The sequence below is a fragment of the Chlorocebus sabaeus genome, chromosome 6, assembly GCF_047675955.1.
Source record: "Chlorocebus sabaeus isolate Y175 chromosome 6, mChlSab1.0.hap1, whole genome shotgun sequence".
Classification (NCBI taxonomy): domain Eukaryota; kingdom Metazoa; phylum Chordata; class Mammalia; order Primates; family Cercopithecidae; genus Chlorocebus; species Chlorocebus sabaeus.
This window is the reverse complement of record NC_132909.1, coordinates 61516303-61543033: the sequence shown is the minus strand read 5'-3', so window position 1 is coordinate 61543033 and position 26731 is coordinate 61516303. Positions and strand designations below refer to the sequence as shown.

At 61.4% G+C, this 26731-nt stretch overlaps 1 protein-coding gene across 8 annotated transcripts in view; it reads right to left on the bottom strand.

Moving 5' to 3' along the window:
• SBNO2 (strawberry notch homolog 2) overlaps positions 1-26731 on the bottom strand; it is a 70758-nt gene that overhangs the window by 24602 nt on the left and 19425 nt on the right. For 6 of the 8 annotated variants that reach the window (XM_037994551.2, XM_037994554.2, XM_007994575.3 and 3 more), the window contains exons 2-4: positions 26063-26281; positions 20676-20749; positions 18875-18986 (exon numbers count right to left, since the gene is read on the bottom strand). In XM_037994551.2, coding sequence (XP_037850479.2) covers positions 18875-18986; positions 20676-20749; positions 26063-26155 — 279 coding nt within the window. In that variant the 5' untranslated portion in view covers positions 26156-26281. Of the gene's footprint in view, positions 1-1326; positions 1575-18874; positions 18987-20675; positions 20750-26062; positions 26282-26731 lie in introns of those variants that run through there. The other 2 variants (XM_037994556.2, XM_007994577.3) reach the window with 2 other exon arrangements.

The window sequence follows — 26731 nt, the reverse complement described above, 5'->3', positions numbered from 1 at the left end:
GCTTGAACCCATTCGGTGGAGGTTGCAGGGAGCCGAGATGGTGCCACTGCACACCAGCCTCGGTGATAGAGCAAGTCCCTGTTCCCCAAAAAATAAACAAATAAAAGTGGAAGTCTAATAATGAGTGGGTGCTTGCAGCTTTCAGGCTCCAAGAATGCAGCCTCAAGGCCCTGCCCTGCTCCCCGTCCGGTCCTTCCCAGCACAGGACATCCAGCCAGGTGCATGAGCCCTCCAAGCCTTCACCTTTAGCAGGTGCCCTCAGTGATTAGGGACAGAGGACACAGGGCTCCCAGGGCTGGCCCTGTTCACATGTGGGAAGCTGAACGGAGCCAGGCCAGCTCCCCTCATAGTGACTCCGTCCTCTGCCCACATCTGGATTTGACTCCTAGCAGCCACCAGCTGACCTCAGAAACAGCCCAAGTTCCACCCGTGCCTGTGTGTCCCTCCATGGCCCCTCCAGGCATTCTCCACCACATGCCCCCCCCCACACTCCAGCCTCAGCTCAGCGGACCTAGTGCCTCCCCGGGGAACCTGGGCCCCTTTGTAGTCTGCACCAAGGCCCCTCGGAGGTGACATTTGCACCCCTCACCGCCAGCGCCCAATTCTGGGGCCCCAGGGAGGGCCGGGGCTGCCTGCTGTGGTTCTTGTCTCTGCAGCATTTCAGGAGCCCTGGGTTGAAGCTGGCAAGACCTGGCTCTGCCCCATTCAAGAGCAGCAAACACAGCTCCTCCTGCCCTGGGCAGCCAACTCCAGACCTGACTCCAGAACTGACTCCAGACCTGGTGTGCTGCCCCCGTCCTGTGCTCCAGGACCCATGGGGAACCACAGAGCCACAGGGATTTGCCCGCCTGCGCCACCAGAGTCAGCCCTGACCAGGCCCACCCAGCCCCCGCTCCCTGTGAAGGCCCCATGAGACACCCAGAGCCCCTCCACCTGAGGCTTCTCTAGAGGACAGCCAGGGGGCCCTATCCCAGGGGCAGAAGGAGGGGGATGCAGCCCTCCCGACAGCCAATGCCACTGTCACCGAGGGCCGGATCTGGGCTGAGCCCGAGTCCCCCACTCTGCTCGAGTCCCCCAGCCTACGCACAGGGCGCTGCTCCCAGCCCCAAGTCCTAAATCTCTGCCTCGGAACCTTCCGGCAGATTCCCTCTCGCTGCCAGAAGAGACGGACGGGGCGGGATGGGGATTTTTGAGAGCCTGGCGGCCTCGGACTCCAGGGTGAGATTCCAGCTGCTCCGGCAGGTGGCCCGGCCGCCCTGAATGGGGGTCCCACCTCCCAGACCCCTGCCCCCAAGGGCCTCGCCCACCCCGGGAGGGGAGTGTTACCTTGTTCAGAGCCTCGAACTGCAGCCAGAACTGCAGCTGGGACATGGTCCCGGCGCTCGGGGGTCCGGGGGTCCCCCTGGAAGCGCCGCCCGGGAGCGGCTCCCTCATGACCGCGGCGGCAGCCCCAGCATTGGGGCGGACGGGGGCGGCTCTCAGCCCGGCTGCATTTGCATGTCGGTTTAGTCACAGCTGCCGGCGCCTACTTCCTCTAAGGCCCGGGCTGACTTTCAGGAAATGATGCCTGCCCTGAAAGTCAGGGCAATTACTGGCAGCGCGAGGAGAATTACTGTACAGGGCGGGTCTGCCCCGGGCGCTGACAACATGCACCCCCACCCAGCCCCGCCTCAGGGCCAGCCTCCTTTGGGGTACTGGGGGACGTGCAGTGCCCAGGTGGGTATGTTTCCCCAGACTGCAGAGACCTGGGTTCCATTCCACAGGGACCAGCTGCTGTTCCTGGTGCCCCCATACCACAGGCAGGGAAACTGAGGCCTGGACGGCCCCTTCATCCATGCCATGGCCCCTCAGGCCAGGCCTGAATCCCCACCCTTCACCCAGTGCCCCACCCATGCCGAGCGCACCTCTGGCCCTGCTGCGCACCCCCTGGGGCTCTCCCCACCCCACCTCTGCAGGCTGAGGTCCCTGAGAAGCCCCTGCCGCGGAAGCAAAGTCCCCTCCCTGCTCTTTCCCTGCTGTCTGTGACCAGGGGGTTCAGCGGGCCCTGTGGCCTCCCCTGACCTGGGGCTGCCGTTGGGAGAGCTGAGCGTGGGCCCCGCCTCTCCAGGCTCTGGCCAGGCCCAGCCTCGGCCCCCTTGGCACAGCGGCGCGGGAACAAGTGGTAGGATCCTGGGAAAAGCACGTTCTTGCTTTGGTAGGAAACCAAGCGGCAATGATGCACTTGCCGGGGCAACCCTGGGCCGTGAACCCGCCCGCGGCCCGGCCACACTCTCGCCCGCACCGTGGGGACCTGGCCCCCGCATCACAGGGGCCCAGACACCGCGGGGCACACACTGATGGGCCCCCACGCTGAGCCACAGGCGGTCACTCTCGGTGTCCTTGGAGGAGCTGGGGAGGCCCCAGGGCCAGAGGGGATGGGAGCACGGCCAGGCTGTGGAGAAGACGGGCCCCATCTGCCTGCGCTCAGCGCCTGACGCGGCAGCGGCTGCATTTCCCACCAGACTGTGGCCGAGACCGCGCAGGTGGCCACGGCTCCTCCTCCGTGAGGGAGGAAGGGCCCGGCCCTGTGGCCAGGGGCCCCCGGGGAGAAGGAAACTGCACCCCGAGAGGCCGGGGGAGCCCGTGGCTGGGCCGGAGGGGTCAGGACAGTTCTGGGCTCGTGGGACCCCGGCCAGGGCTCTGAGGGGAGCGTGGGACCGAGGCCTCAAACCCTGCGCACTCCGCCCCCTCGGGCTCTCTGTTCTAGACCCTGAGGCCCTGCGCCAGCCCGTGGGGCCCGCGACCAGGCACCAGCAGCAGCGGAGGCTGGCGCAGACCGTCGTCCACACCCCTTGCCGCAACCCATCACCTCCTGGAAGCTGGGTGACAACACGAGTCCGTACAGCTGGAGCGAGGGGCCCGCCAATGGAAAACAACCAATGAAAAACAAACTCACAGAGCCGCCCAACCCAGCAGCCAATCACAGCCACCGCTCAACCCAGCAGCCAATCACAGCCACCGCTCAACCCAGCAGCCAATCACAGCCACCGCTCAACCCAGCAGGCAATCGCAGCCACCGCTCAACCAAGCAGCCAATCACAGCCACTGCTCAACGCAGCAATCACAGCCACCGCTCAACACAGCAGCCAATCACAGCCACCAATCAACACAGCAGCCAATCACAGCCACCGATCAACACAGCAGCCAATCACAGCCACCGCCCAACCCAACAGCCAATCACAGCCACCCCAGAGGCAGCTCCACACTAGCTCCACGCAAAAAGCCCACAACCACAAGTGCTGCTCAGGACACCCGGCAGCCGCTTGGGAACTGTCCTGCAGCTCCTCAAAGAGGCGAACGGGGAGTAACAGTTAACCAGCAGCTGCACTCCCAGGTGCCATCGAGGAGGACCCACAGCTCACGGGTGGACCCACACAGCTCACAGGACCCACAGCCCACGGGTGGACCCACAGCTCACAGGACCCACAGCCCACGGCTGGACCCACAGCTCGCTGGACCCACAGCTCACGGGACCCACAGCTCACAGGTGTACCCACAGCTCACAGGACCCACAGCCCACAGGTGGACCCACAGCTCACAGGACCCACAGCTCACAGGACCCACAGCCCACGGGTGGACCCACAGCTCACAGGACCCACAGCCCACAGGTGGACCCACAGCTCACGGGTGAACCCACACAGCTCACAAGACCCACAGCTCACAGGACCCACAGCCCACGGGTGGACCCACAGCTCACAGGACCCACAGCTCACGGGTGGACCCACAGCTCACGGGTGAACCCACACAGCTCACAGGATCCACAGCCCACGGGTGGACCCACAGCTCACAGGACCCACAGCCCACGGGTGGACCCACAGCTCACGGGTGAACCCACACAGCTCACAGGACCCACAGCCCACGGGTGGACCCACAGCTCACAGGACCCACAGCCCACGGCTGGACCCACAGCTCGCTGGACCCACAGCTCACGGGACCCACAGCTCACAGGTGGACCCACAGCTCACAGGACCCACAGCCCACAGGTGGACCCACAGCTCACAGGACCCACAGCCCACGGGTGGACCCACAGCTCACAGGACCCACAGCCCACGGGTGGACCCACAGCTCATGGGTGGACCCACACAGCTCACAGGTGGACCCACACAGCTCACAGGACGCACAGCCCACGGGTGGACCCACAGCTTACAGGACCCACAGCTCACAGGACCTACAGCCCACGGGTGGATCCACAGCTCAAAGGACCCACAGCCCACGGGTGGACCCACAGCTCACAGGACCCACAACTCACAGGTGGACCCACAGCTTACAGGACCCACAGCTCACAGGACCCACAGCTCACAAGTGGACCCACAGCTCACAGGTGGACCCACAGCTCACAGGACCCCCAGCTCATGGGTGGACCCACAGCTCACAAGACCCACAGCCCATGGGTGGACCCACAGCTCACGGGTGGACCCACAGCCCACGGGTGGACCCACAGCTCACAGGACCCACAGCTCACAGGTGGACCCACAGCTCACAGGTGGACCCACAGCTCAGAGGTGGACCCACAGCTCAGAGGTGGACCCACAGCCACAGGACCCACAGCCCACGAGTGGGCCCACAGCTCACAGGAGGACCCACAGCTCACAGGACCCACAGCCCACGGGTGGACCCACAGCTCACGGGTGAACCCACACAGCTCACAGGACCCACAGCTCACAGGACCCACAGCCCATGGGTGGACCCACAGCTCACAGGACCCACAGCCCACGGGTGGACCCACAGCTCATGGGTGGACCCACACAGCTCACAGGACCCACAGCCCACGGGTGGACCCACAGCTTACAGGACCCACAGCTCACAGGACCTACAGCCCACGGGTGGATCCACAGCTCAAAGGACCCACAGCCCACGGGTGGACCCACAGCTCACAGGACCCACAACTCACAGGTGGACCCACAGCTTACAGGACCCACAGCTCACAGGACCCACAGCTCACAAGTGGACCCACAGCTCACAGGTGGACCCACAGCTCACAGGACCCACAGCCCACGGGTGGACCCACATCTCACGGTGGACCCACAGCCACAGGACCCACAGCTCACAGGACCCACAGCACACAGGTGGACTCACAGCTCACAGGACCCCCCAGCTCATGGGTGGACCCACAGCTCACAAGACCCACAGCCCATGGGTGGACCCACAGCTCACGGGTGGACCCACAGCCCACGGGTGGACCCACAGCTCACAGGACCCACAGCTCACAAGTGGACCCACAGCTCACAGGTGGACCCACAGCTCAGAGGTGGACCCACAGCCACAGGACCCACAGCCCACGAGTGGGCCCACAGCTCACAGGTGGACCCACAGCTCACAGGACCCACAGCCCACAGGTGGACCCACAGCTCACAGGTGGACCCACAGCCACAGGACCCACAGCTCACAGGACCCACAGCTCATGGGTGGACCCACAGTTCACGGTGGACCCACAGCCCACGGGTGGACCCACAGCTCACGGGTGGACCCACAGCTCACATGACCCACAGCTCACAGGTGGACCCACAGCTCACAGGACCCACAGCTCACAGGTGGACCCACAGCCCACGGGTGGACCCACAGCCCACGGGTGGACCCACAGCCACAAGACGCACAGCCCACGGGTGGACCCACAGCTCACAGGACCCACAGCTCACAGGTGGACCCACAGCTCACAGGTGGACCCACAGCCATAGGACCCACAGCTCACAGGACCCACAGTTCACGGGTGGACCCACAGCTCACGACAGCCTGGCTCCCGCAGCGTAGTCACCCACGGAGGAACAGGGTCAGCACAGTGAGGCCATCCACGCACTGGAACACAACCCAGCCATGAAAAGGAGCAAGGCTCTGACCCAGGCCACAGCACGGATGCACCTTGAGGATGTCACACTCAGTGAGAGACGCCACACACAGAAGGCCACGCAGCGTGTGAGGCTATTTCTATGAAATGTCCTGTCCCGGACAGGAATCCACACAGACAGGAAAAGCATTCGGGTTACCAGGGGATGGGGAGGGGCTGGGAGTGAGAGCTGATGGGAATGGGGCTTCCTGTGGGGTGATGGAATGTTCTGGAACTAGACAGAGGTGGTGGTTGCACAACTCTGTGAATATGCTTTTTTAAAGTGTGGATTTGGGCCAGGCGCAGTGGCTCACGCCTGTAATCCCAGCACTTTGGGAGGCCAAGGTGGGCGGATCACGAGGTCAGGAGTTCGAGACCAGCCTGGCCAGCATGGTGAAACCCTGTGTCTACTAAAAATGCAAAAATTAGCCAGGCGTGGTGGCGGGCGCCTGTAATCCCAGCTACTCGGGAGGCTGGGGCGGGATAATTGCTTAAACCCGGAGACAGAGATTACAGTCAGCTGAAATGGCGCCACTGCACTCCAGCCTGGGCGACAGAGCAAGACTGTCTCGAAAAAAAAAAAAGGTGGATTTGGCCAAGTGTGGTGGCTCACACCTGCCATCCCAGTGCTTTGGGAAGCTGAGGTAAGCAAACAGCTTGAGTGCAAGAGTTCAAGACCAGCCCGGGCAACATAGTGAGATCCCATCTCCACAAAAAATACAAAAACCAGCTAGGCATGGTGGCAGGCACCTGTGGTCCCAGCTGCTCAGGAGGCCATGGCAGGACAATCACTTGAGCTAGGGAGATGGAGGCTGCAGTAAGCTATGATCACACCACTGCACTCCAGTCTGGGCAACAGAGCAAAACACTGACTCAGATAAATAAATAAAGTGGATTTTATGGTATGTGAATTTTGTCTCAGTTTTTAAAAGACCTGGAAAGCAATGAAACAGGAAGAACGAGCATAGACTGACTTGCTCCCCAGGCCCCAATGTGACAGCGCAGGCCGGGGTCCCTGAAGCAGGTCAGGCTGAGGATACGGCGCACTGCATGGGGACCTGCTGGGCACTACCTCCACCCACCTCCGGGACCCCGCGCCCGGCCCTGGGCTCCCATTGCCTGGTCTCTCCCTCCGCCTCTGTCCAGGGTGCACCCCTCACTGACCAGTCCCGTGGCAAGGCTGACCGAGGGCTCCGTGTATAGCCTGGCTGAGTGCCCGCTACCCCAGCCCTCGCAAGAACCCTGCACTGCAGGTGATGCGGCCCTGCGCTACAGTGAGGGAAAGAGGCAGCGGGGATGGAAGGGGGCTGGGGGGCAGACAGAGAAGAGGCTTCCAGGTGGTCGTGGCACAGGTGGCACTTCCTGGACACTGCCAGTCTCTGGTGGCTGGGAGAAGGGCCCCCTCAGCAGGCCTGGTCACTACAGTGCCCCGTGAAGAGCTGAACTGTATCCTCAAAATGGTGTGATCATGTCCTGGTCCCTGGAAGCTGTGTGTGTGGCCTTATTTGGGAATCCGATCCTCACAGATGTGAGTGGTCAAAAAAAAAAAAAAGGCTGCGCTGGCCGAGGGGGTGATCCATGTCTGGTATCCTCATACAAAGGAGACGGAGGCCATGGGACACAGAGGCAGAGATCCCAGCCGTGTGGCCACAGCCAGGGGATGCCCGGATACCCCAGATGCTGGAGAGGTGGGAAGGCCCTGTCCGCACCTTGACTTTGGACTTTCGGGCTCCAGAGCTGGGAGGGGACAGAGTCCTGGCCTTTGAAGCTGTGTGTGCTGCTTCCTCACAGCAGTCCTGGGAGGCTGGCACAGCTCCCCAGGAAACTGGGCTCCCTTCTGTCAGGCTCCCGGCCAGGTGCCTGGTGTGCGCCCTGGGGCTGCCTCCTGGCACTGCAGCTGGGCAGGGCCGAACACTGGCACAAAAAAAAAAAAGGACTCGGCTTCCTGCTGAGTCTCCCTCTCTAAAGCTGTCTGTGGGCGGCTCTGCCAGCCCCTCCTGCACCTGCCAGGCCCTGGGTGGAGGCTCCTCCTCCCAGGGGATGTGGCCTCAGCACAGACCAGGGGACAGAGGTGGCTCTTCTTGGCCTTGGCTGGGTGTGAACCAAAGGCTTCCTGTAAGAAATCCCTCTCCCCTCTCCCTCCCTCGCTCCCCCATCTCTCTCGCTCTCTTTTTTGCCCAATGCCAGTAACTGGGGGGGCTCCGTGGTGCCGGGTGGGCTGAGGCCTCCGACCCCTGCTAAAACGCATCTGCGGAACAGTCGATGCCGCCTGCCTCCCTGCCTGAAAGCAGCCAGTGTGCAAAGCGCTTTTCTGAGCCGTGAGCTCATCCCAAGCTTCCCAGAAGCCCCCGGGCTGCCAGGCAGAGAGCGTTGTTACTGGACGGCCGCGTTCCCAAGGGTCCCTGCAGCCCCACGGGGAACCAGGGTGGACGCCCGGCACGTGAAGGTGTCCTCACAGGACAGGTGGTGGGCAGGGGGGCAGCACCTGGGGAACGGGGATGGGCAGTGGGCACCGAGAGCCCCAGGAGCCCAGCAGAGATGCGAGGGGCCTGGGGGATGTTGGGAGGGTCAAGGAGCACCCCTACCCCAGGAACAGGCGGCAAGGGACGGGCGAGGGGCAGTGAGGCGGGTGAGCAGGACCTGGGGAATGGCCTGTGCAGGGCACAAGCCGGGGAGAGGCTCGGGCTGGGGTGCAGTGGGGAAGAGCCCAGAAGAGGCGCCGGGGGCTGCCCTGGGGGATGCTCACCCCACGCAGGAACGGGCACCGGAGAGCCTGGGGGCGGAGCCGCGACACGGGGCTGGGCCTGGAGCAGGGGACCCATGGGAGACTCCGGGCGCAGAGCGTGGGCTGCAGTACCGAGGGCCCCTCATCCTCGAGCAGGACCCCAGCCAGACCCAGTCATTCCTGGAACACACACACGGACCTGCATATGGATGCTGCTAACAGCGATTCACAATGTCAACCCACACCTACCCCTGGGCATGAGCCCGAGAAACGAAAACCTGTCCACACGGAGGTTTGCATGCGTGCTCACGGCAGCACAACTCACGACGGCCACGGGTGGAAGCAGCACAAGTGTCCATCACGGACACACGGACAAACACAGTGTGCCCTCCACGCATCCATCACAGATAGACACGGCGGGCCCTCCACGCGTCCATCACACGCAGACACGGTGGGCCCTCTGCGAGTCCATCACACGCAGACACGGTGCGGCCCATGCATGTGCCGGAACACGGCTCAGCCATAATCAGGAGCCAGGCTCTGACCCAGCCACAGCTCAGATGTACCTTGAGGACGTCACACACAGTGAGAGACGCCAGACGCAGGAGGCCACGCAGCGTGTGATCCCATTTCTATGAAATGTGCAGGACAGGCTGAGCCACAGAGACAGGAAGGGAACGTGTGGGCGCCGGGTCTGGGGAGGGACAGGGAGTAATGGCTGACGGGGACGGGGCCTCCTCTAGGGAGACAACGATCTGGAATTAGAATTACAGGATCATGGCTGAATGGCTCTGGACTTCGTAACAGCCACAGCATCGTTCACTTACAAATGGGGACTTTTCTGTAACGTGAATTGAGTCTCAACTGAAAATAAAAAAGGGGCGGCGTGCAGTGGCTCACACCTGTAATCCCAGCACTTTGGGAGGCCGAGGAGGGTGGATCACCTGAGGTGAGGAGTTTGAGACCAGCCTGGCCAACATGGTGAAACCCCGTCACTACTAAAACTACAAAAATTAGGCAGGCATGGTGTCGCGTGCCTGTAATCCCAGCTACTCGGGAGGCTGAGGCTGGAGAATCGCTTGAACCTGGGAGGTGGAGGTTGCAGTGAGCTGAGATCACGCCACTGCACTCCTGCCTGGGAGACAGAGTGAGACTTTTGTCTCAAAAATAAATAAATATGATGGGCGCCTGTAATCCCAGCTACTCAGGAGGCTGAGTCAGGAGAATCACTTGAACCCGGGAGGCAGAGGTTGCCATAAGCCGAGATAGATCACGCCATTGCACTCCAGCTTAGGCACCAAAAGCAAAACATCATCTCAACAACAACAACAACAACAACAACAACAAAATGAGAGAGAGAAAGACAAAGAAAGAAAGAAAGAAAGAGGCCGGGCGCGGTGGCTCACACCTGTAATCCCAGCACTTTGGGAGGCCGAGGCGGGTGGATGGTGAGGTCAGGAGATCGAGACCATCCTGTCTAACATGGTGAAACCCCGTCTCTACTAAAAATACAAAAAATTAGCCAGGTGTGGTGGCGGACGCCTATAGTCCCAGCTACTTGGGAGGCTGAGGCAGGAGAATGGCGTGAACCCGGGAGGCGGAGCTTGCAGTGAGCCGTGATTGCGTCACCGCACTCCAGCCTGGGCGACTGAGCAAAACTCCATCTCAAAAAAAGAAAGAAAAGAAAAGAAAAGAAAAGAAAAGAAAGGAAAAGAAAAGAAAAGAAAAGAAAAGGAAAAAGAAAAAGAAAAAGAAAAAGAAAAAGAAAAAGAAAGGAAAAGGAAAAGGAAAAGGAAAAGGAAAAGGAAAAGGAAAAGGAAAGAAAGAATGCAGGCTGGGTGCGGTGGCTCATGCCTGTAATCCCAGCACTTTGGGAGGCTGAGGCAGGTGGATCATGAGGTCAGGAGATCGAGACCAGCCTGGCTAACATGGTGAAACCCCGTGTCCACTAAAAAACACAAAACATTAGCTGGGAGTGGTGGCGGGCGCCTGTAGTCCCAGCTACTCGGGAAGCTCAGGCAGGAGAATGGCGTGAACCCAGGAGGCAGAGGTTGCAGTGAGTCAGGATCACGCCACTGCACCCCAGCCTGGGCGACAGAATGAGACTCCGTCTCAGAAAAAAAAGGAATGCAGAGCCATGAGTCCACAGAACCACAGCCACCTGCAAAATGCGGCGGGAGGCCCCACCAGGACACACGGGGCTGAGCCATCACCCACCAGGGACGTCGGGCCTCAGGACTTCGCGCCGACCTGGAGATGGAAGGGCTGAGCAGAAGTGAGGGGGGCCCTTCCTCCGAGCAGGGGTGGCTGGAGGGCCAGGCAAGGCACACGTGACACCCCGTGAGCCCCGCGGCCCCAGGGGATGCCGGCAGCACGGGAAACAGCAGCGGCACCTGGTGCAGCATGAGCCCCCGGGGCGGGGGTGGGGAGCAGGTGGAGAGCAGGGAGGGAGTAAGGGTCCCACACAGCCCCGGCTGTCAGCAGGAGAAGGCACACGGAACACAGATGGACACAGCAGGGATGCCCGCAGGCAGGACCCACAGGTGGAGGCTGCTGACCCCGCCCCAGGCAGGACCAGCCTCTGCACAGCCTTGAGTCCTCCCCCAGGCTGGGAGAAACAGGAACCAGATGGTGAAGGAACTCCGTCCTGGCCAAGCGGCCAAAGTTACCACGATCGGCACAATACACGCAACGCCAGGCACTCCGATCCACGCTGTGGTATGTGCAGTGCTGTCTGTGGGAGTCCTCCATCCAGTCAGGGGACAACCCCAGACAAAACCAATGGAGAGGCACCCTGGAGAAGACGCACCCTGGGGGAGACGCACCCTGGGGGAGAGGCACCGTGGGGGAGAGGCACCCTGGGGGAGACGCAACCTGGGGGAGAGGCACCCTGGGGGAGAGGCACCCTGGGGGAGACGCACCCTGGGGGAGACGCACCCTGGGGGAGACGCACCCTGGGGGAGAGGCACCCTGGGGGAGACGCACCCTGGGGGAGAGGCACCCTGGGGGAGACGCACCCTGGGGGAGAGGCACCCTGGGGGAGACGCACCCTGGGGGAGAGGCACCCTGGGGGAGACGCACCCTGGGGGAGAGGCACCCTGGGGGAGACGCACCCTGGGGGAGAGGCACCCTGGGGGAGACGCACCCTGGGGGAGAGGCACCCTGGGGGAGACGCACTCTGGGGGAGAGGCACCCTGGAGAAGAGGTACTTTGGAGGAGAGGTACTCTGGAAAAGTGCCTCTTTGGGGGAAGTGCGGAGGCTGCCGACACCCCAGGTCCAGCCCAGTCACCGGCGCTGTGCAAGGTCAGTGTCCGCTCCACAGCCAGGCTTCTGGGAGACAGTGACACTTGGGGGCTGGGTGGGAGCTGTTCCAGAGCTCTTAGTTCTTGCAACCTTTTTGTAATTTTTTTTTTTTTGACACGCAGTCACACTCTGTCACCCAGGCTGGAGCGCCGTGGCGCGATCTCAGCTCCCTGCAACCTCTGCCTCCCGAGATCAGGGAATTCTCCTGCCTCAGCCTCCCAAGTAGCTGGGATTACAGGTGCCCGCCACCACGCTCGGCTAGTTTTTGTATTTTTAGTAAAGGTGGGGTTTAGCCATGTTGGCCAGGCTGGTCTCGAACTCCTAAGTTCAGGTGATCGGCCCACCTTGGCCTCATAAAGTGCTAGGATTACAAGCGTGAACTACTGTGCCTGGCCTGTAAATCTAATTTTTAATTTTGTATAGAGATGAGGTCTCACTATGTTGCCCAGTCTGGATCCACGCATCCATCACAGACAAAAACAGCGGAGCCCTCCCACGCATCCATCACGGACACACGGACACATGGACACACGGACAAACACAACGGGCCTTCCACTGGGAACTCCCAGGCTCAAGCGATCCTCAGGCCTCAGCCTCCCAAGTAGCTGGGACTACAGGCTTGCACCACCATGCCCGGCTAATTTTTTTCTCTTTATTTTTTTTTCCTGAGATGGAGTCTTGCTCTGCAGCCCTGGTTGCAGTACAGTGACTCGTACTTGGCTCACTGCAACCTCCTGCTCCTGGGTTCAAGCAATTCTCCTGACTCAGTCTCCTGAGTAGCTGGTATTACAGGCACACGCCACCATGCCCAGCTGTTTTATATATTTTTTTTAGTAGAGACAGGGTTTCAACATGTTGGTCAGGCTGCTCTCAAACTCCTGACCTCATGATCCGCCTGCCTCGGCCTCCCAAAGTGCTGGGATTACAGGCATAAGCCACCGCGCCCAGCCATTTTTTTCTATTTTTAATACAGATAGGGTCTCACTATGCTGTGCAGCCTGGTCTCAAACCCCTGGGCTCAAGCAGTCCTCCCGCCTCGGCCTCCCAAAGTGCTGGGATCACAGGCTGAGCCACTGAGCCCAGCCCTGACTCAAACGTGACCTCCTGCATTCCCAGGGGCAGAATCTCCCAGACACAGTGGCCCTGCTCGGGGTCTGTGAAGACCGCCAGGGGAGCCACCATCAACCCGCCCCTCAATGACCTCCCTCCCCACCATCAACCCACATCTCAAAGGCATCCCTCTCCAGGATCAACTCTCCCCTCAATGATCTCCCTCCCCACGATCAACCTGCCCGTCAATGGCCTCCCTTCCCAGGATCAACCCTCCCCTCAATGGCCTCCATCTCCATGATCAACCCACATCTCAACGGCCTCCCTCCTCACGATCCATACACCCCTCAATGGCCTCCCTCCTCACGATCCGCACACCCCTCAATGACCTCCCTGTCCACGATCAACCCTCCCCTCAATAGCCTCCCTCCCCACCATCAACCCTCCCCTCAATGGCCTCCCTCCCCAGGCCTTGAGGGCTCTCCAGCAGAACCAACAGTGCTGGAGAGTCCATTGGCCCCAGGGAACTGCCCAGGTGCATGGCTCATCTGCTTTCTCTTGTTGCTTTGGCTGCCAGGAAACTCAGGGCTCAGGGTATTCATAGTTACCAGCTAGGTCACCTAAGGTCGGGAGTTTGAGACCAGCCCGGCCAACATGGTGAGACCCCCGTCTCTACTAAAAATACAAAAATTAGCCAGGCATGGTGGCACACACCTGTAATCCCAGCCTCTCAGGAAACTGAGGCAACAGAATGGCTCAAACTCGGGAGGCAGAGATTGCAGTGAGCTGAGATCACATCACTGCACTCCAGCCTGAGTGACAGAGCAAGACTGTCTCAAAAAAAAAAAAAAGGCCAGGCGCGGTGGCTCAAGCCTGTAATCCCAGCACTTTGGGAGGCCGAGACGGGTGGATCACAAGGTCAGGAGATCGAGACCATCTTGGCTAACCCGGTGAAACCCCGTCTCTACTAAAAAAAAAATACAAAAAACTAGCCGGGCGCGGTGGCGAGCGCCTGTAGTCCCAGCTACTCGGGAGGCTGAGACAGGAGAATGGCGTGAACCTGGGAGGCGGAGCTTGCAGTGAGCTGAGATCCGGCCACTGCACTCCAGCCTGGGCGACAGAGCGAGACTCCGCCTCAAAAAAAAAAAAAAAAAAAGGCTAGGCACGGTGGTTCATGGCTGTAATCCCAGCACTTTGGGAGGCTGAGAGGGAGGGGCAGATCACCTGAGGTCAGGTGTTCAAGACCAGCCTAGCCAACATGGCGAAACCTCGTCTCTACTAAAAATATAAAAATTAGCTGGGCGTGGTGGCACACACTGGTAATCCCAGCTACTTGGGAGGCTGAGGCAGGAGAATAGCTTGAATCCGGGAGGCAGAGCTTGCAGTGAGCCGAGATGGAACCATTGTACTCCAGCCTGGGCGACAGAGCGAGGCTCCGTCTCAAAAAAACAAACAAACAAACAAACAAACAAAAAAAACGTACTGACCAGCTGGCTCGTTATGGCCTGTGGGGTTTTACATTCACCCTCACCCCCAGTCCAGCAAGAGGTTCTCCCTACCAATTCCTCGTGGTTTTATACAACAGCAAGAAACACCTGCAGGGAATGCACCTGTGCCACAGACCACACGACGGCTTCGAATGGTGCCTCCATCTACCCTCGCTCCCGTGAAAAGCTACTGTCGACCTCATGGCTCCAACAAGCTGAATGTGGTGGCTCACGCCTGTAATCCCCAGGCTTTGGGAGGCCCAGGCAGGAGAATCGCTTGAGCCCAGAAGTTTGAGACCAGCCTGGGCAACACAGTGAGACCTCATTGCCACAAAACATACAAAATTAGCTGGGTGTGGTGGTGCGTGCCTGTGGCCCCAGCTACTGGGGAAGCTGAGGTGGGAGCATCGCTTGAACCCAGGAGGTGGAGGCTGCAGTGAGCCGAGACTGCACCGCTGCACTCCAGCCTGGGCGACAGAGCCAGACCCTGTCTCTAAAAATAAAAACTAAAAAAATATATAAATGAAACACACGCTTATCCTCTCACAGTCTGGAGGGCAGAAGTTGTAACATCAAGGGTGGGCAGGGCAGGTCCCTCCTGGGGGCTCCAGGGGGAAAAACCCAGTTCCCGCCTTTCCCAGTGTCCAGAGGCGCCGGCATCCCTTGGCTTGGGGCCCCTTCCTCCCGCTTCACTGCTGCAGCGCAGCCTCTTCCCATCTCTCTCTGGCTCTCACCCTCCCGCCTCCTCTCGTGAGGGCCCTGTGAGGACACCCTGTGGGCCTCCAGGTCACCCCGGATGCTCTCCTGTCTCAGGTCTGTCACTCAGTCCCACCTGCAGGTTCCGTCTGCCACGAGAGGCAACACGACGACGGGTCCTGGGGATCAGGATGGGGACGTCCTGGGGGCTGTAACAGTGCAGCCAGCACGGTTTCCTCAGGTCTGAGTCGGGAGCAGAGGCTTCTGTGGCGGGTTGGGCTGCGCTGTGGGGGCACGGTGTGAAGGGCCTCGAATGCCAAGCTCAGGTCTGGACTCCTTCCCGTCTCCGCAGAACCACATGGCCCAGCCCACAGACCTGGGCTGACTCACACCCGTCCCGTCCCATGCTCGGCACCACAGAACCATGCGGCCCGGCCCACAGGCCTAGGCTGACCTGCACCCGTTCCGGCCCACACTCAGCACAGCAGAACCACGCGTCCCGTCCCACGCTCGGCACCACAGAACCACGCGCCCCGTCCCACGCTCGGCACCACAGAACCACGTGCCCCGTCCCACGCTCGGCACCACAGAACCATGCGGCCCGGCCCACAGGCCTAGGCTGACCTGCACCAGTTCCGGCCCACACTCGGCACAGCAGAACCACGCGTCCCGTCCCACGCTCGGCACCACAGAACCACGCGTCCCGTCCCACGCTCTGCACCACAGAACCACACGCCCCGTCCCACGCTCGGCACCACAGAACCACGCGCCCCGTCCCACGCTCGGCACCACAGAACCATGCGGCCCGGCCCACAGGCCTAGGCTGACCTGCACCCGTTCCGGCCCACACTCGGCACAGCAGAACCACGCGTCCCGTCCCACGCTCGGCACCACAGAACCACGCGTCCCGTCCCACGCTCTGCACCACAGAACCACGCGCCCCGTCCCACGCTCGGCACCACAGAACCATGCGGCCCGGCCCACAGGCCTAGGCTGACCTGCACCCGTTCCGGCCCACACTCGGCACAGCAGAACCACGCGTCCCATCCCACGCTCGGCACCACAGAACCATGCGGCCCAGTCCACAGGCCTGCGCTGACTCACCCCCGCCCCGGCCCACACTCGGCGCCGCGGGTCAGGTCTCCTTTGAAGGAGCCTCTTCCGCTTTAACAGGGAGATTTGGGTCCAAGCTGCCCACACGTGGCCTCTGGAATGTGAGGCGGCTGTGGGCAGGGTGGGCAGGGAGCTGGGCGGGCAGCGCTTACAGAACCAACATCTGCCGGATGGATGTGGCATGCTCTGAAGAGGGATCATGAGCGGCCACAGTCCCCAAACGCGCAGTGACCAGCAGGGGTTAGACGCGGAGCAGACGAAGGGAGCACAGCGGCCCCGAGGGCTCCGGGCTGAACAGATGCAGCAGCAATTGTTCGGGAGGGGAGAAGCGGGAGAATTCATGAGACAGAGACAGAGACAGGGAGAGAGACAGAGACAGAGAAACAGAGGCAGAGACAAGAGAGGCAGAGAGACAGGCAGAGAGGGAGACAGATGGAGGCAGAGAGGGAGACAGAGACACAGGCAGAGAGGGAGACAAAGAAACAGAGGTGGAGAGGGAGACAGAGAGACAGAGACAGAGAGGGAGACAGAGACAGAGAGGGAGACAGACAGAGAGGGAGACAGAGAGACAAAGACAGAGAGGGACACAGAGAGACGGGGCAGGGAGGGAGACAGAGACAGAGGCAGAGAGGGAGACAGAGAGACAGAGACTGAGAGTGAGACAGAGACAAAGACAGAGAGGGAGACAGAGAGACAGGGGCAGAGAGGGAGACAGAGGTAGAGGGAGAGAGGAAGACAGAGGCGGAGAGAGAGGCAGAGACAGAGGGAAACAGGCAGAGAGAGACTAACAGAGAGAGAGACAGAGAGAGACTAAGAGGGAGGGAGACAGAGAGAGAGACTAAGAGAGAGGGAGAGAGAGAGAGACTAGGAGCAAGGGGGAGAGGGAGAGGAACAGAGAGGAGAGAGAGACAGAAGGAAGACAGAAAGAGGCAGAGAAGGGGTGAAAGAGAAGAAGGGGGAGGGGCAAGGACAGGCTGAGCAGGGGCTGGTAGGACGGCAGTGGCAGTGAGGAAGGGGCCACTGCCATCAGACACACCCCGGACTTCTCCCGTGTCCTCTGAAGGGTGCGGCATGGACGCCGGTCCTGGACGGGTGCCTCCCCTGCCTCAGTTTCCTCCTGTGTCCAGCTGGCATGGGGCAGCAGCTCGCCACGCCTTGGCCAGGACCAGATCATACGGGGGTCCAGGGCTACTTCGGGTGAGGACAGAGCTCCGGTGTGCACCCTGCTGACCTCAGCTCTTAGATGAGCAGGGGCGCCCCCTCCCCTGAACACAGCTGGTAGGCCAATTTCCAGGCCACGCACGGGGGGCTCCAGGACAGGAATCCACCCTCTCCCCGTCCCAGAGCCCATGAGTCTGAGGTCAAGGTGTCTCAGGGCCTCGCTCCCTCCCCCGGCTCTGACCCACCTCTTCCAGCCCTGGGGATCCAGGCGACCCTGACCTGTGGCCAACCCGCCCCAGCCCGCCTCCGGTGTCGCACCAGCTCCCGTCTCTCCTGTCTCAGACTCCTCAGACACACAGGACAAGGATCCTCTGTGTGTCCCAGCACAAGGACCCTTGTGCTGGATTTCAGGGCTACCTCGCCTCATCTTGATCCTTACCCAATGACATGCCAAAAGACTTCCCAGGAAGGTCCCCTCACAGACTCCAGGGTGGAGGCGCACGTGAGAGACCCTGTCGCCCCAGCACAGACCCAGGGTCCGGCTCACTTTGCCCCGCTCTGCTACGGCCCTGAGTGGGGAGAAGTGGGCCCAGGGTCCACCCGGCGAGCGGTTTGCAGGGCCTGGGTCTGGGTGAGCCCTGGGACCTGAACTGGCTCCATTCTGCTGCAGCCACACCTGACCGCTTCTCTCCGGATCTGGCCGGCTTGTGCCCACCCGCCACGAGCTCTGAGGCCCAGGCAGATCTCACATGCCCATTACACAGGGGGAAGTGGAGGCTTCGGGGAGGTGAGCACCACGTGACCCTCGCTCCCCAGCAGGCCCTGGGCGTGGTCCGGCCCAGCAGCAGCCCCTGGTCGACACGAGAGGCTGCGGTATCTGAACCGTCCCAGGGAAGCCGATCTCTGTGGCACTGGGTGCTCCAGAGCAGCCGTGAGGAAGGTGGGGCACTGGGAACCCCTTCGGGAGGCTGTGAGGACGGGGGTGGGGTCGCCTGATGCCACAGTGGGAGGCTGGGACCCCCAGTGACCCTGGAGAGAATGAGGTTGAAGGTTCTCTTCCTTTGGTGTGTGAGTTCTGTTTTCAGGTGGCTGTTACGGGGTTGGGACTCCAGCGTGCAGTGTCTGGACCCGCCCAGAGAGAGGGCCATGGGGGGGGCGCGACGGCTGCCAAGGTCTCTCCCAGCATCGCCGTCCCCCCAACTCCCCCTGCGACATTGCCCAGATGCTCACAGGGACCCCAAAGGCCAGGCGGGGCTCACTGCTGACACAAAGGGACAATCACTGGCTCTTCCCCAAAACCAAGCCACATCTCCGGGCTCCCACTGCCCCACCTAAACCCTGTGGCTAGGGGGCGAAGCCAAGGTCACCGAGTCCCGGGCGGATGTGAGCGCGAGAGGTCAGAGGTCGCAGGGCAGCTGGAGAGGTGGCTCAGATTCCACCCTGCCCCCCACAGCGCGGAGAGCTCCTGGGGCTCCTACCTGAGCAAAGTCGCAGGTCTTTGGTGGCAAGCTGGAGGCGGTGGCCACGGGGGCATAGCTGGTGTCTGGGCAGGGCTGGCTGCCAAGCAAGGAGGCGGAGCTCATGAACGGGCTGGAGGGAGAAGGGGAGGGAGACGGGGGAGGTGAGAGTGGGCGTGGGGGTGATGGACCCACTCCCTCAGTAACACAACTGCTCCCCCGTGGCCGCAGCCAGAGGCCCCTGAAGGCCCCGCTGGAGCGTGCCCAGGCCCGGCAGGACCCACGGCTCCACTGCACACACAGAGGGGCCTCCAGGGGTCTGGTGGTCAAGCCTGGAGCTGCCCTCCCACCCCACTGGACACAGCCCGGCCTGGCTCCTCAGGAACGGCCGCCAGGTGGGTGGAGGGTGTCCAGGGCCACCATCCCGCCCTCCCTGCTCCATCAGCAGGACTCATTCTAAGGGTTCATTCTGGCGTTTCAGAACTCCTGCCTGGCCGTCCCTCCCCCACACACAGGCCCCTTGGCCCACACCTCACTCCTGCCACGAAGGAGGACAGCGCCACGGGCAGAAACCCAGGATCACCATCCTCCCAGGAGGGCCCAGGTCGGTCCCCCCACCGTCACCCTGAGGATGGCAGACGACACAGCAAGGAGTGGGTCCTGGGGACCCCCCACCCAAGGGCACCTCTCTGCAGACTCCAGGAATAACATGCGGCTGGCAGGGAGCACTGGGCATTGCTGAAGGGAGTCTTCTCTGCCCTTCTCCACTCCAGCCCTCCTGGCCAGCTCCTGTGGTCGGGAGAGGGGTGGCTGCCGTCCCCAGCGCCTCCTTCCCACCCGCCAGGCTCCCCCGGGCTCTCCCTCCAGAAGCTTCTCTCTAGCAGGGCTGGCAGCAGGCCCAGGTCCCTGCCCAGTGGGGAGCCAGAGGGCTTGGGTCTGAGCGGCCTGTGCAGAGCTGTCCCCGGGGCAGGGACCGCCTGGGGGCCACTCTCCTCCTGCACGGAAAGGTTTGCAAACACCAACAGGAAAGAAGTATCCACTCCACTCCCGGGCCACAAACAGCTGCTCCACAATCTCCTGGCGTCTCCCAAGGCTCTGGCTACACCTGCCCCCAAGCCCTTTGCACAGCCTGGGAGCCTGGGAGCCTGGCCAACTCCTACCTCCCCTGCAAAACCCAGCCCAGCTGTTGCCCTCTGTGGGAAAAGTGCCCTTCTGGCTCCCTTCACCCCAGAAAACCTCTCACCCCTTCCCACCCTGGCGTCACCTCCACCCCTCACCCCTTCCCACCCTGGCGTCACCTCCACCCCTCACCCCTTCCCACCCTGGCGTCACCTCCACCCCTCACCCCTTCCCACCCGGGCGTCACCTCCACCCCTCACCCCTTCCCACCCTGGCGTCACCTCCACCCCTCACCCCTTCCCACCCTGGCGTCACCTCCACCCCTCACCCCTTCCCACCCTGGCGTCACCTCCACCCCTCACCCCTTCCCACCCTGGCGTCACCTCCACCCCTCACCCCTTCCCACCCTGGTGTCACCTCCACAGGAGGCCCCCCCGCCCCAGCCCACACCTCCCCGCCCTCTACCAAGCTGGGCTCTCGAGGAGACGGAAGCCATGGATCACAGAACAGCGTTCAACAAACAGTGGTCTCAGCCTGGACCTGGCCCGTGGGGTGGAGCCTTCCAGGACCACGTGCACACCACCCCCCAACCCCTCCACAGGACTTTGAGCCCTCGCGCCCTGCACCCAGAACTCCGTTTGTATCTGTGACTTCAGAAGTGAGCAGGCCTGGGAAGCTGTGCGGGGAGGACCTCGGTACTCACCGGCTGTCACTGGAGAAGGCAGGGTACGGCGGCAGTGAGAAGGTGTTCCAGTAGGGGCAGTGCAGCATGGCGCTCTGGAAGAGACGGCGGGCATCAGCAAGTGGGAAGCAGAGGGACCTGCGGTGCAGCCTGGCTGAGCCCTCCAGGCAGGGTGAGAGCCCAAGGGGTTAGGGAGGCCCTGCAGTCAGGGTCCCATCCTGCCCCTGCTGAATCTCCTGGGGAGTCATTTAACCGCCATGTGCCTTGGTTTCCCCACCTGCACCAGACCCCGCCCAAGGCTTGTGGTGTGGTCTGAAGGCGCTGAACACCCACGTGAAGGGTTCCACGCAGGCCTCGCTCTACCACCAGGCCCACAGCCCAGGAGTCTGCATCTCACACAAGACCTGGGGGTGCTGCTGCCCCAGGACCCTGCTTGGAGGCCCCATTCTAGGAGGTGGAGGATCGGACTGTTCACATGACGGAGATGTTCACCTGCCGCCTGCAGTGCAGGGTGGACACGGGGGCTCCTCGGGCAGGGCCTGGGGCAGGTGAGGGCCTCACACCAGCTCCACGGCCCTCGCACGTGCTGGTGTGACCCGGAAGCTCAGGCTGCTGCGTGGGACAGGGCCCTGACTTCTCAGAACTTGCATGGGGTTGGGGTGCCGGGAGCCTGTTTTGGGAAGTGGTGACCAGTGGCCTGGAGGCTCAGCCAGAGGTCAGCGGAGGCGTAAGTGGTTCCAGGTTGGCCGAATCTCTGGTGGGTCTCACTCCAGGCCAGGCTTACAACACCCTCGCCAGGAGCTGACGTCCCACCCCATGGTTCTCTGGGAAAAGCTCACTGTGCCTGCTCTTGGGAACGAGAGCGGCGTGGGGCACACAGCAGGCCCCAAAACCTGAGGATGGGGAGCACATGGGGCGGCAGCAGGCCCAGGGGTGGCAGCAAGCCTGAGGTCAGCACCTGTGGCTTTGGGGGCAGGGCTGTGGACACCTCGTGCCCTGCAGAATGGGCACCCCTCAGCAGGGCCCCCACCTGCACAGGGCCAACTCCACCTGCAGCAGACAGACCCTGCCATCACAGACGCCCCCATGGTCACGAGGGAGACGCCACCGGCCGGGGGCACCATCCTGCTTATCCCAGCAGGACCATGGGCCATGGTGGCTTCCAGAGCGGGGGGCAGGGGTTCGCCTGCTGCCCCGAGTTCCCCAATGACCTCTCCCAGGCCCACGCGAGCCCTGCTCCTCCCTGAGGCCCTGATGCAGTTCCCTGGGGCTCAGCCACCTCTGGCCTCTCATTCACCTCACGCTGTCCGGGAACCAGCCCTGACGGCCAGGGGCCCCTTTCTGTACCCTCAGGTGCTGGGTGGGGGATTCCAGGACCACCGAGAGCCCGAGACAGGCAAAGCCCTCGGGGTGACTGCTGTCCCGCTCCTCCAGCTTTTGCATAAAATAAATTTATCAGCGAAAGCCCACAGCTCCTCCCCTGCACAGAGGCCGGCAGCCTGGGCGTCCTGAGCTCCCGCACAAGTGAGAAGGTCCCAAGGTGGCGGCCTGCAGGAAGCAGGGCCACCAGCCCCGGGGGCTCCAGAGCCTGGGTCTGGAGGCAACCTCCTCCTGCCTCCTCCTGCCCTTTTGGGGAGAGAGAAAGCCAGCCCCGGAGAGAAACAGGAACTTCCCAAGGCCACGTGGCACATCCAGAACATTCTGGAACTGGACTGTGACTCCAGACCAACCCAGCCTCCTGAGATGAGCTGGAGTCACCTGTCTCAGGCACACACGGTGCCTTGGGCCAGTCTGGGCATGGCCACAGACAGGGAACTGCAGCTACAGGAGTGGGGCGGGGGGCTGTGGGGTCCCAGGGTGGGAGGACCCAGGGGTCCTCGGCTCACCCAACATGCTCCACCTGTGCCCAGGCCAGGTTAGGGGCTGGAATGGGGGGGAAGTCATGACTGCCTCTATCCCAACCTCCTCCCACAGCCCGTGGCTCTGCTGAGAGCTGCCAATCACAGATACCCTAGTCCCACCCCACAGGGGTGCCATGGGCATGGCAGGCCAATCAGAACCTTCCCTGGGTCCTTCTCTGGCAGCCAGAGGGTGCGGCTTCACCTTTAGAGGGCAGGCCCTAGCACATAATTGGTCCAGAGATGGTCACCTGACCCTGGCCAGCCAATCAGAGCCTGCCTGGGGATTTTCTTTCCTTTCCTTATTTTGAGATGGAGTCTCACTCTGTCACCCAGGCTGAAGTGCAGTGGCACAATCACGACTCACTGCAACCTCGCCTCCTGAGTTCAAGCGATTCTCCTACCTCAGCCTCCTGAGTAGCTGGGATTACAGGTGCCAGCCACCACATCCAGCTAATTTTTGTATTTTTAGTAGAGATGGGATTTCACCATGCTGGCCAAGCCAGTCTCGAACTCCTGACCCCAAGCAATCTGCACCACCTCGGCCTCCCAGAGTGCTGGGATTTCAGGCGTGAGCCATTGCGCTGGCTGGTGTATTTTTATTTCTAATTTAATACTCTGGCGCTGGAAGAGGCTGGGCCGTGTGTGTGTGAACTCAGCTGACCCTGGTCAGTGGTGTCCACACTGTATCCGAATGTGACGGAACCCGGAACAGGGAGGGTGGGATGAGCCTCACACGCGTGTTGGGAGGCAAAGCCGGTTGCGCGCATGGGTGTGCCCCGGCCTGAGCCCCGTGGCTGCTGTCCAGTGCCCCCGCCGGGGTCGAGCTCTGCTGCAGGCCCCAACTGTCACCGCTAACACCTTCCCGCTCCCCCTCGGATCCTCGAAGACGGCTCCTCTGTCTCCACATCACATAATTCGCTTAATTATTTCCCCACTGTGGAGCCTCTGGGGAGATTCCAGTTTCCTGCCGCTATAAATAGTGCCGCCCTGTCTTCCCTCCCTCCTGATCAGTCCTCCGGGTGTGTTTCCGAGATAGAATTCCTGGGTTGGAACAAGCACCTGGCGGGTGTTGGGGGATGGAGCTGTTCTGGCGGGGATGTGGCTTGGCCAAGCCCCTTTATGGTGGCCAAGGAGGCCGACCGACGGCCAGTAGTCGAGCTCCACTGGGGCAGCTGTGGGGATCCAGCCTCAACCCCGAGGGGCTCAGGAACTAGTGAGGGGGACAGGAGGGGTCTGGGCCACAAAAGGGACCCTGCTCCGAGAGGGGTACCCTGGCCCCGGCTGGGAGCCCCCTCTGGACGGTCAGAACATGGCAGGAGGCTGCCCAGAGCCCTCTGAGGATGGACTGCCGAGGGGTGTCTGTGATGTTCGCCCCACAGGCCAACCTGGGCGTTGGGCTAGGGAGTGCCCAGGAGACCCTGGAGTCCCGGAGCAGGTCCTGCTGCTTGACAGGAGAGGGCAGTCCCTCTGTATCCAGGTAGAAAAACCCCAGGCAGGGCCGGGCGCAGTGGCTCACAACTGTAATCCCAGCATTTTGGGAGGCCGAGGTGGGCGGATCAACTGAGCCCAGGAGTTTGAGAACAGCCTGGCCAACATGGCAAAAACCCATCTCTGCAAGAAAATTTTAAAAATTAGCCAGGAGGCCGGGCGCGGTGGCTCAAGCCTGTAATCCCAGCACTTTGGGAGGCCAAGGTGGGCGGATCACGAGGTCAGGAGATCGAGACCATTCTGGCTAACACAGTGAAACCCCGTCTCTACTAAAAAATACAAAGAACTAGCTGGGCGAGGTGGCGGGCACCTGAAGTCCCAGCTACTTGGGAGGCTGAGGCAGGAGAATGGCGTAAACCCGGGAGGCGGAGCTTGCAGTGAGCTGAGATCCAGCCACTGCACTCCAGCCTGGGTGACAGAGCAAGACTCCGTCTCAAAAAAAAAAAAAAAAAAATTAGCCAGGCATGGTGGCATATACTTATGGTCCCAGCTACTCAGAAGGCTGAGGCAGGAGAATCACTTGAGCCCGGGAGGCAGAGGCTGCAGTGAGCCGAGATCGCACCACTGCACTCCAGCCTGGGCGACAGAACGAGATCCTGTCTCAAAAATGATAAAACTGGCTGGGCTTGGTGGCTCAAGCCTGTAATCCCAGCACTCTGGGAGGCCGAGACGGACGGATCACAAGGTCAGGAGATCGAGACCATCCTGGCTAACACGGCGTAACCCCGTCTCTACTAAAAATACAAAAAAACTTAGCCGGGCAAGGTGACGGATGCCTATAGTCCCAGTTACTCGGGAGGCTGAGGCAGGAGAAGGGCGTAAACCTGGGAGGCGAAGCTTGCAGTGAACTGAGATCCAGCCACTGCACTCCAGCCTGGGCGACAGAGCGAGACTCCGTCTCAAAAAAAAAAAAAAAAAAAAAGATAAAACTAAAAAAAATACATATATATACACACACACACATATATATATACACATACACGTATGTGTGTATATATGTATCTGTTTATATATGTGTGTACATATGTGTAGATATACACACACATGAATATACATTTTTAATTTAAAAGAAAAAAAAGGTTTTTTTTTGAGCCAGAGTTTCGCTGTCACTCAAGCTGGAGTGCAGTGGCGCAATCTCTGCTCACTGCAGCCTCTGCCTCCCAGGTTCAAGCAATTCTCCTGCCTCAGCCTCCCAAGTAGCTGGGATTACAGACACCTGCCACCACGCCAGGCTAATTTTTTGTATTTTTAGTAGAGATGGGGTTTCACCATGTTGGCCAGGCTGGTCTCAAACTCCTGTGATCTGCCCCTCTTGGCCTTCCAAAGTGCTGGGGTAACAGGCGTGAGCCACCACACCCAGCCTATTTTTTATTTTTTTGAGACGGAGTCTCACACTTGTCGCCCAGGCTACAAGTGTGAGAGTTCAGTGGTGCAGTCTCCACTCACTGCAGCCTCTGCCTCCTAGATTTAAGTGATTCTCCTGCCTCAGCCTCCCGAGCAGCTGGGATTACAGGCGTCTGGCACCACACCTGGCTAAGTTTGGTATTTTTAGTAGAAGCAAGGTTTTGCTACGTTGGCCAGGCTGGTCTCGAACTCAGGACCTCAGGTGATCTGCCCACCTCCACCTCCCAAAGTGCTGGGACTACAAGCATGAGCCACCGTGCTCGGCCACAATACATTGTTTAAGTAATTCCCTCACTGACAGGTTCCTACAAGTGAAGTCGAGCCCCCAGTACAGCTGACGGCAGAGGAACTGGAAGCTCTGCAGGAGACAGAATCACCTCAAATACGCTTCCTGAAAAGCTGGGGCCATGAGCAGCCTCCCCTTCACATCCCCATGGGGACCCTCTCCGGGGCCCACGGGGGTGGGTGGAGCCCGGCTCCGAGCCAGGAAGCTCAGGTGGAGGTCGCGCCGTGTCCTCTGGGGCAGCGTTCCGCATGCCGCGACCCTGGGCACTCAGGGCAGGACAAGCGCCCATTAACCCTGTGGGGTGGGCCGGGGCTGGGGGAGGGGCTCACCTGCAGGGGCGGCGGGCTGTACAGGAGGCTGCCTGCCGGCGGGGGTTCATGCTGCGGGTAATCCCTGTCCATGGCGGGCCCCACTGCAAGCATCGGGCGGCAGGCGGGGTGGGGTCCTCGGCCGGGCGGCAGGCAGCGGGGCTCCGGGACCCGGGGCCGCCGGGGTGTCTATCTGGGCTTCTCGCTCCGTGGTGGCGGCGGTGGCGGCGGTATCATGATCTGCAGAGGGAGACGTGGACGTCCTGAGAGTCTGTGGAGAGTGGTGCTCCCCCGGCCTCCTCTCCCTCGGGCATGACCTGCCCCAGCCTGGGCTGCAGCTCCTGCTACCCCCTGGGCCAGAACCGAAAGGTGCTCCTTCCCCTCCCTGCTCATCCCCACCCCACACCAGCAGCGCCATCCAACCCCTCTGTGCCGTCCACAGGCCTTTCCTGGCCTCCTCAGCCCCCACCCCAACTACACCGATTAAGGTGGGCCCGACAGGGCTGCCCAGCTCACAGGGCAGCCACAGGACCAGGCACCCCAGCTGTGCGCAGCGGAGCTGTGGGCTGACTCCCCCACACCTGGCTTTGCAACCAGCCGGTCTGAGAATGCAGAGGGAGAGTCCAACCTGGGCCCGGCACCTCTGAACCAGGGGCGCCCAGGCGGCGCTGGACCCAGCCCGGTCCCTCA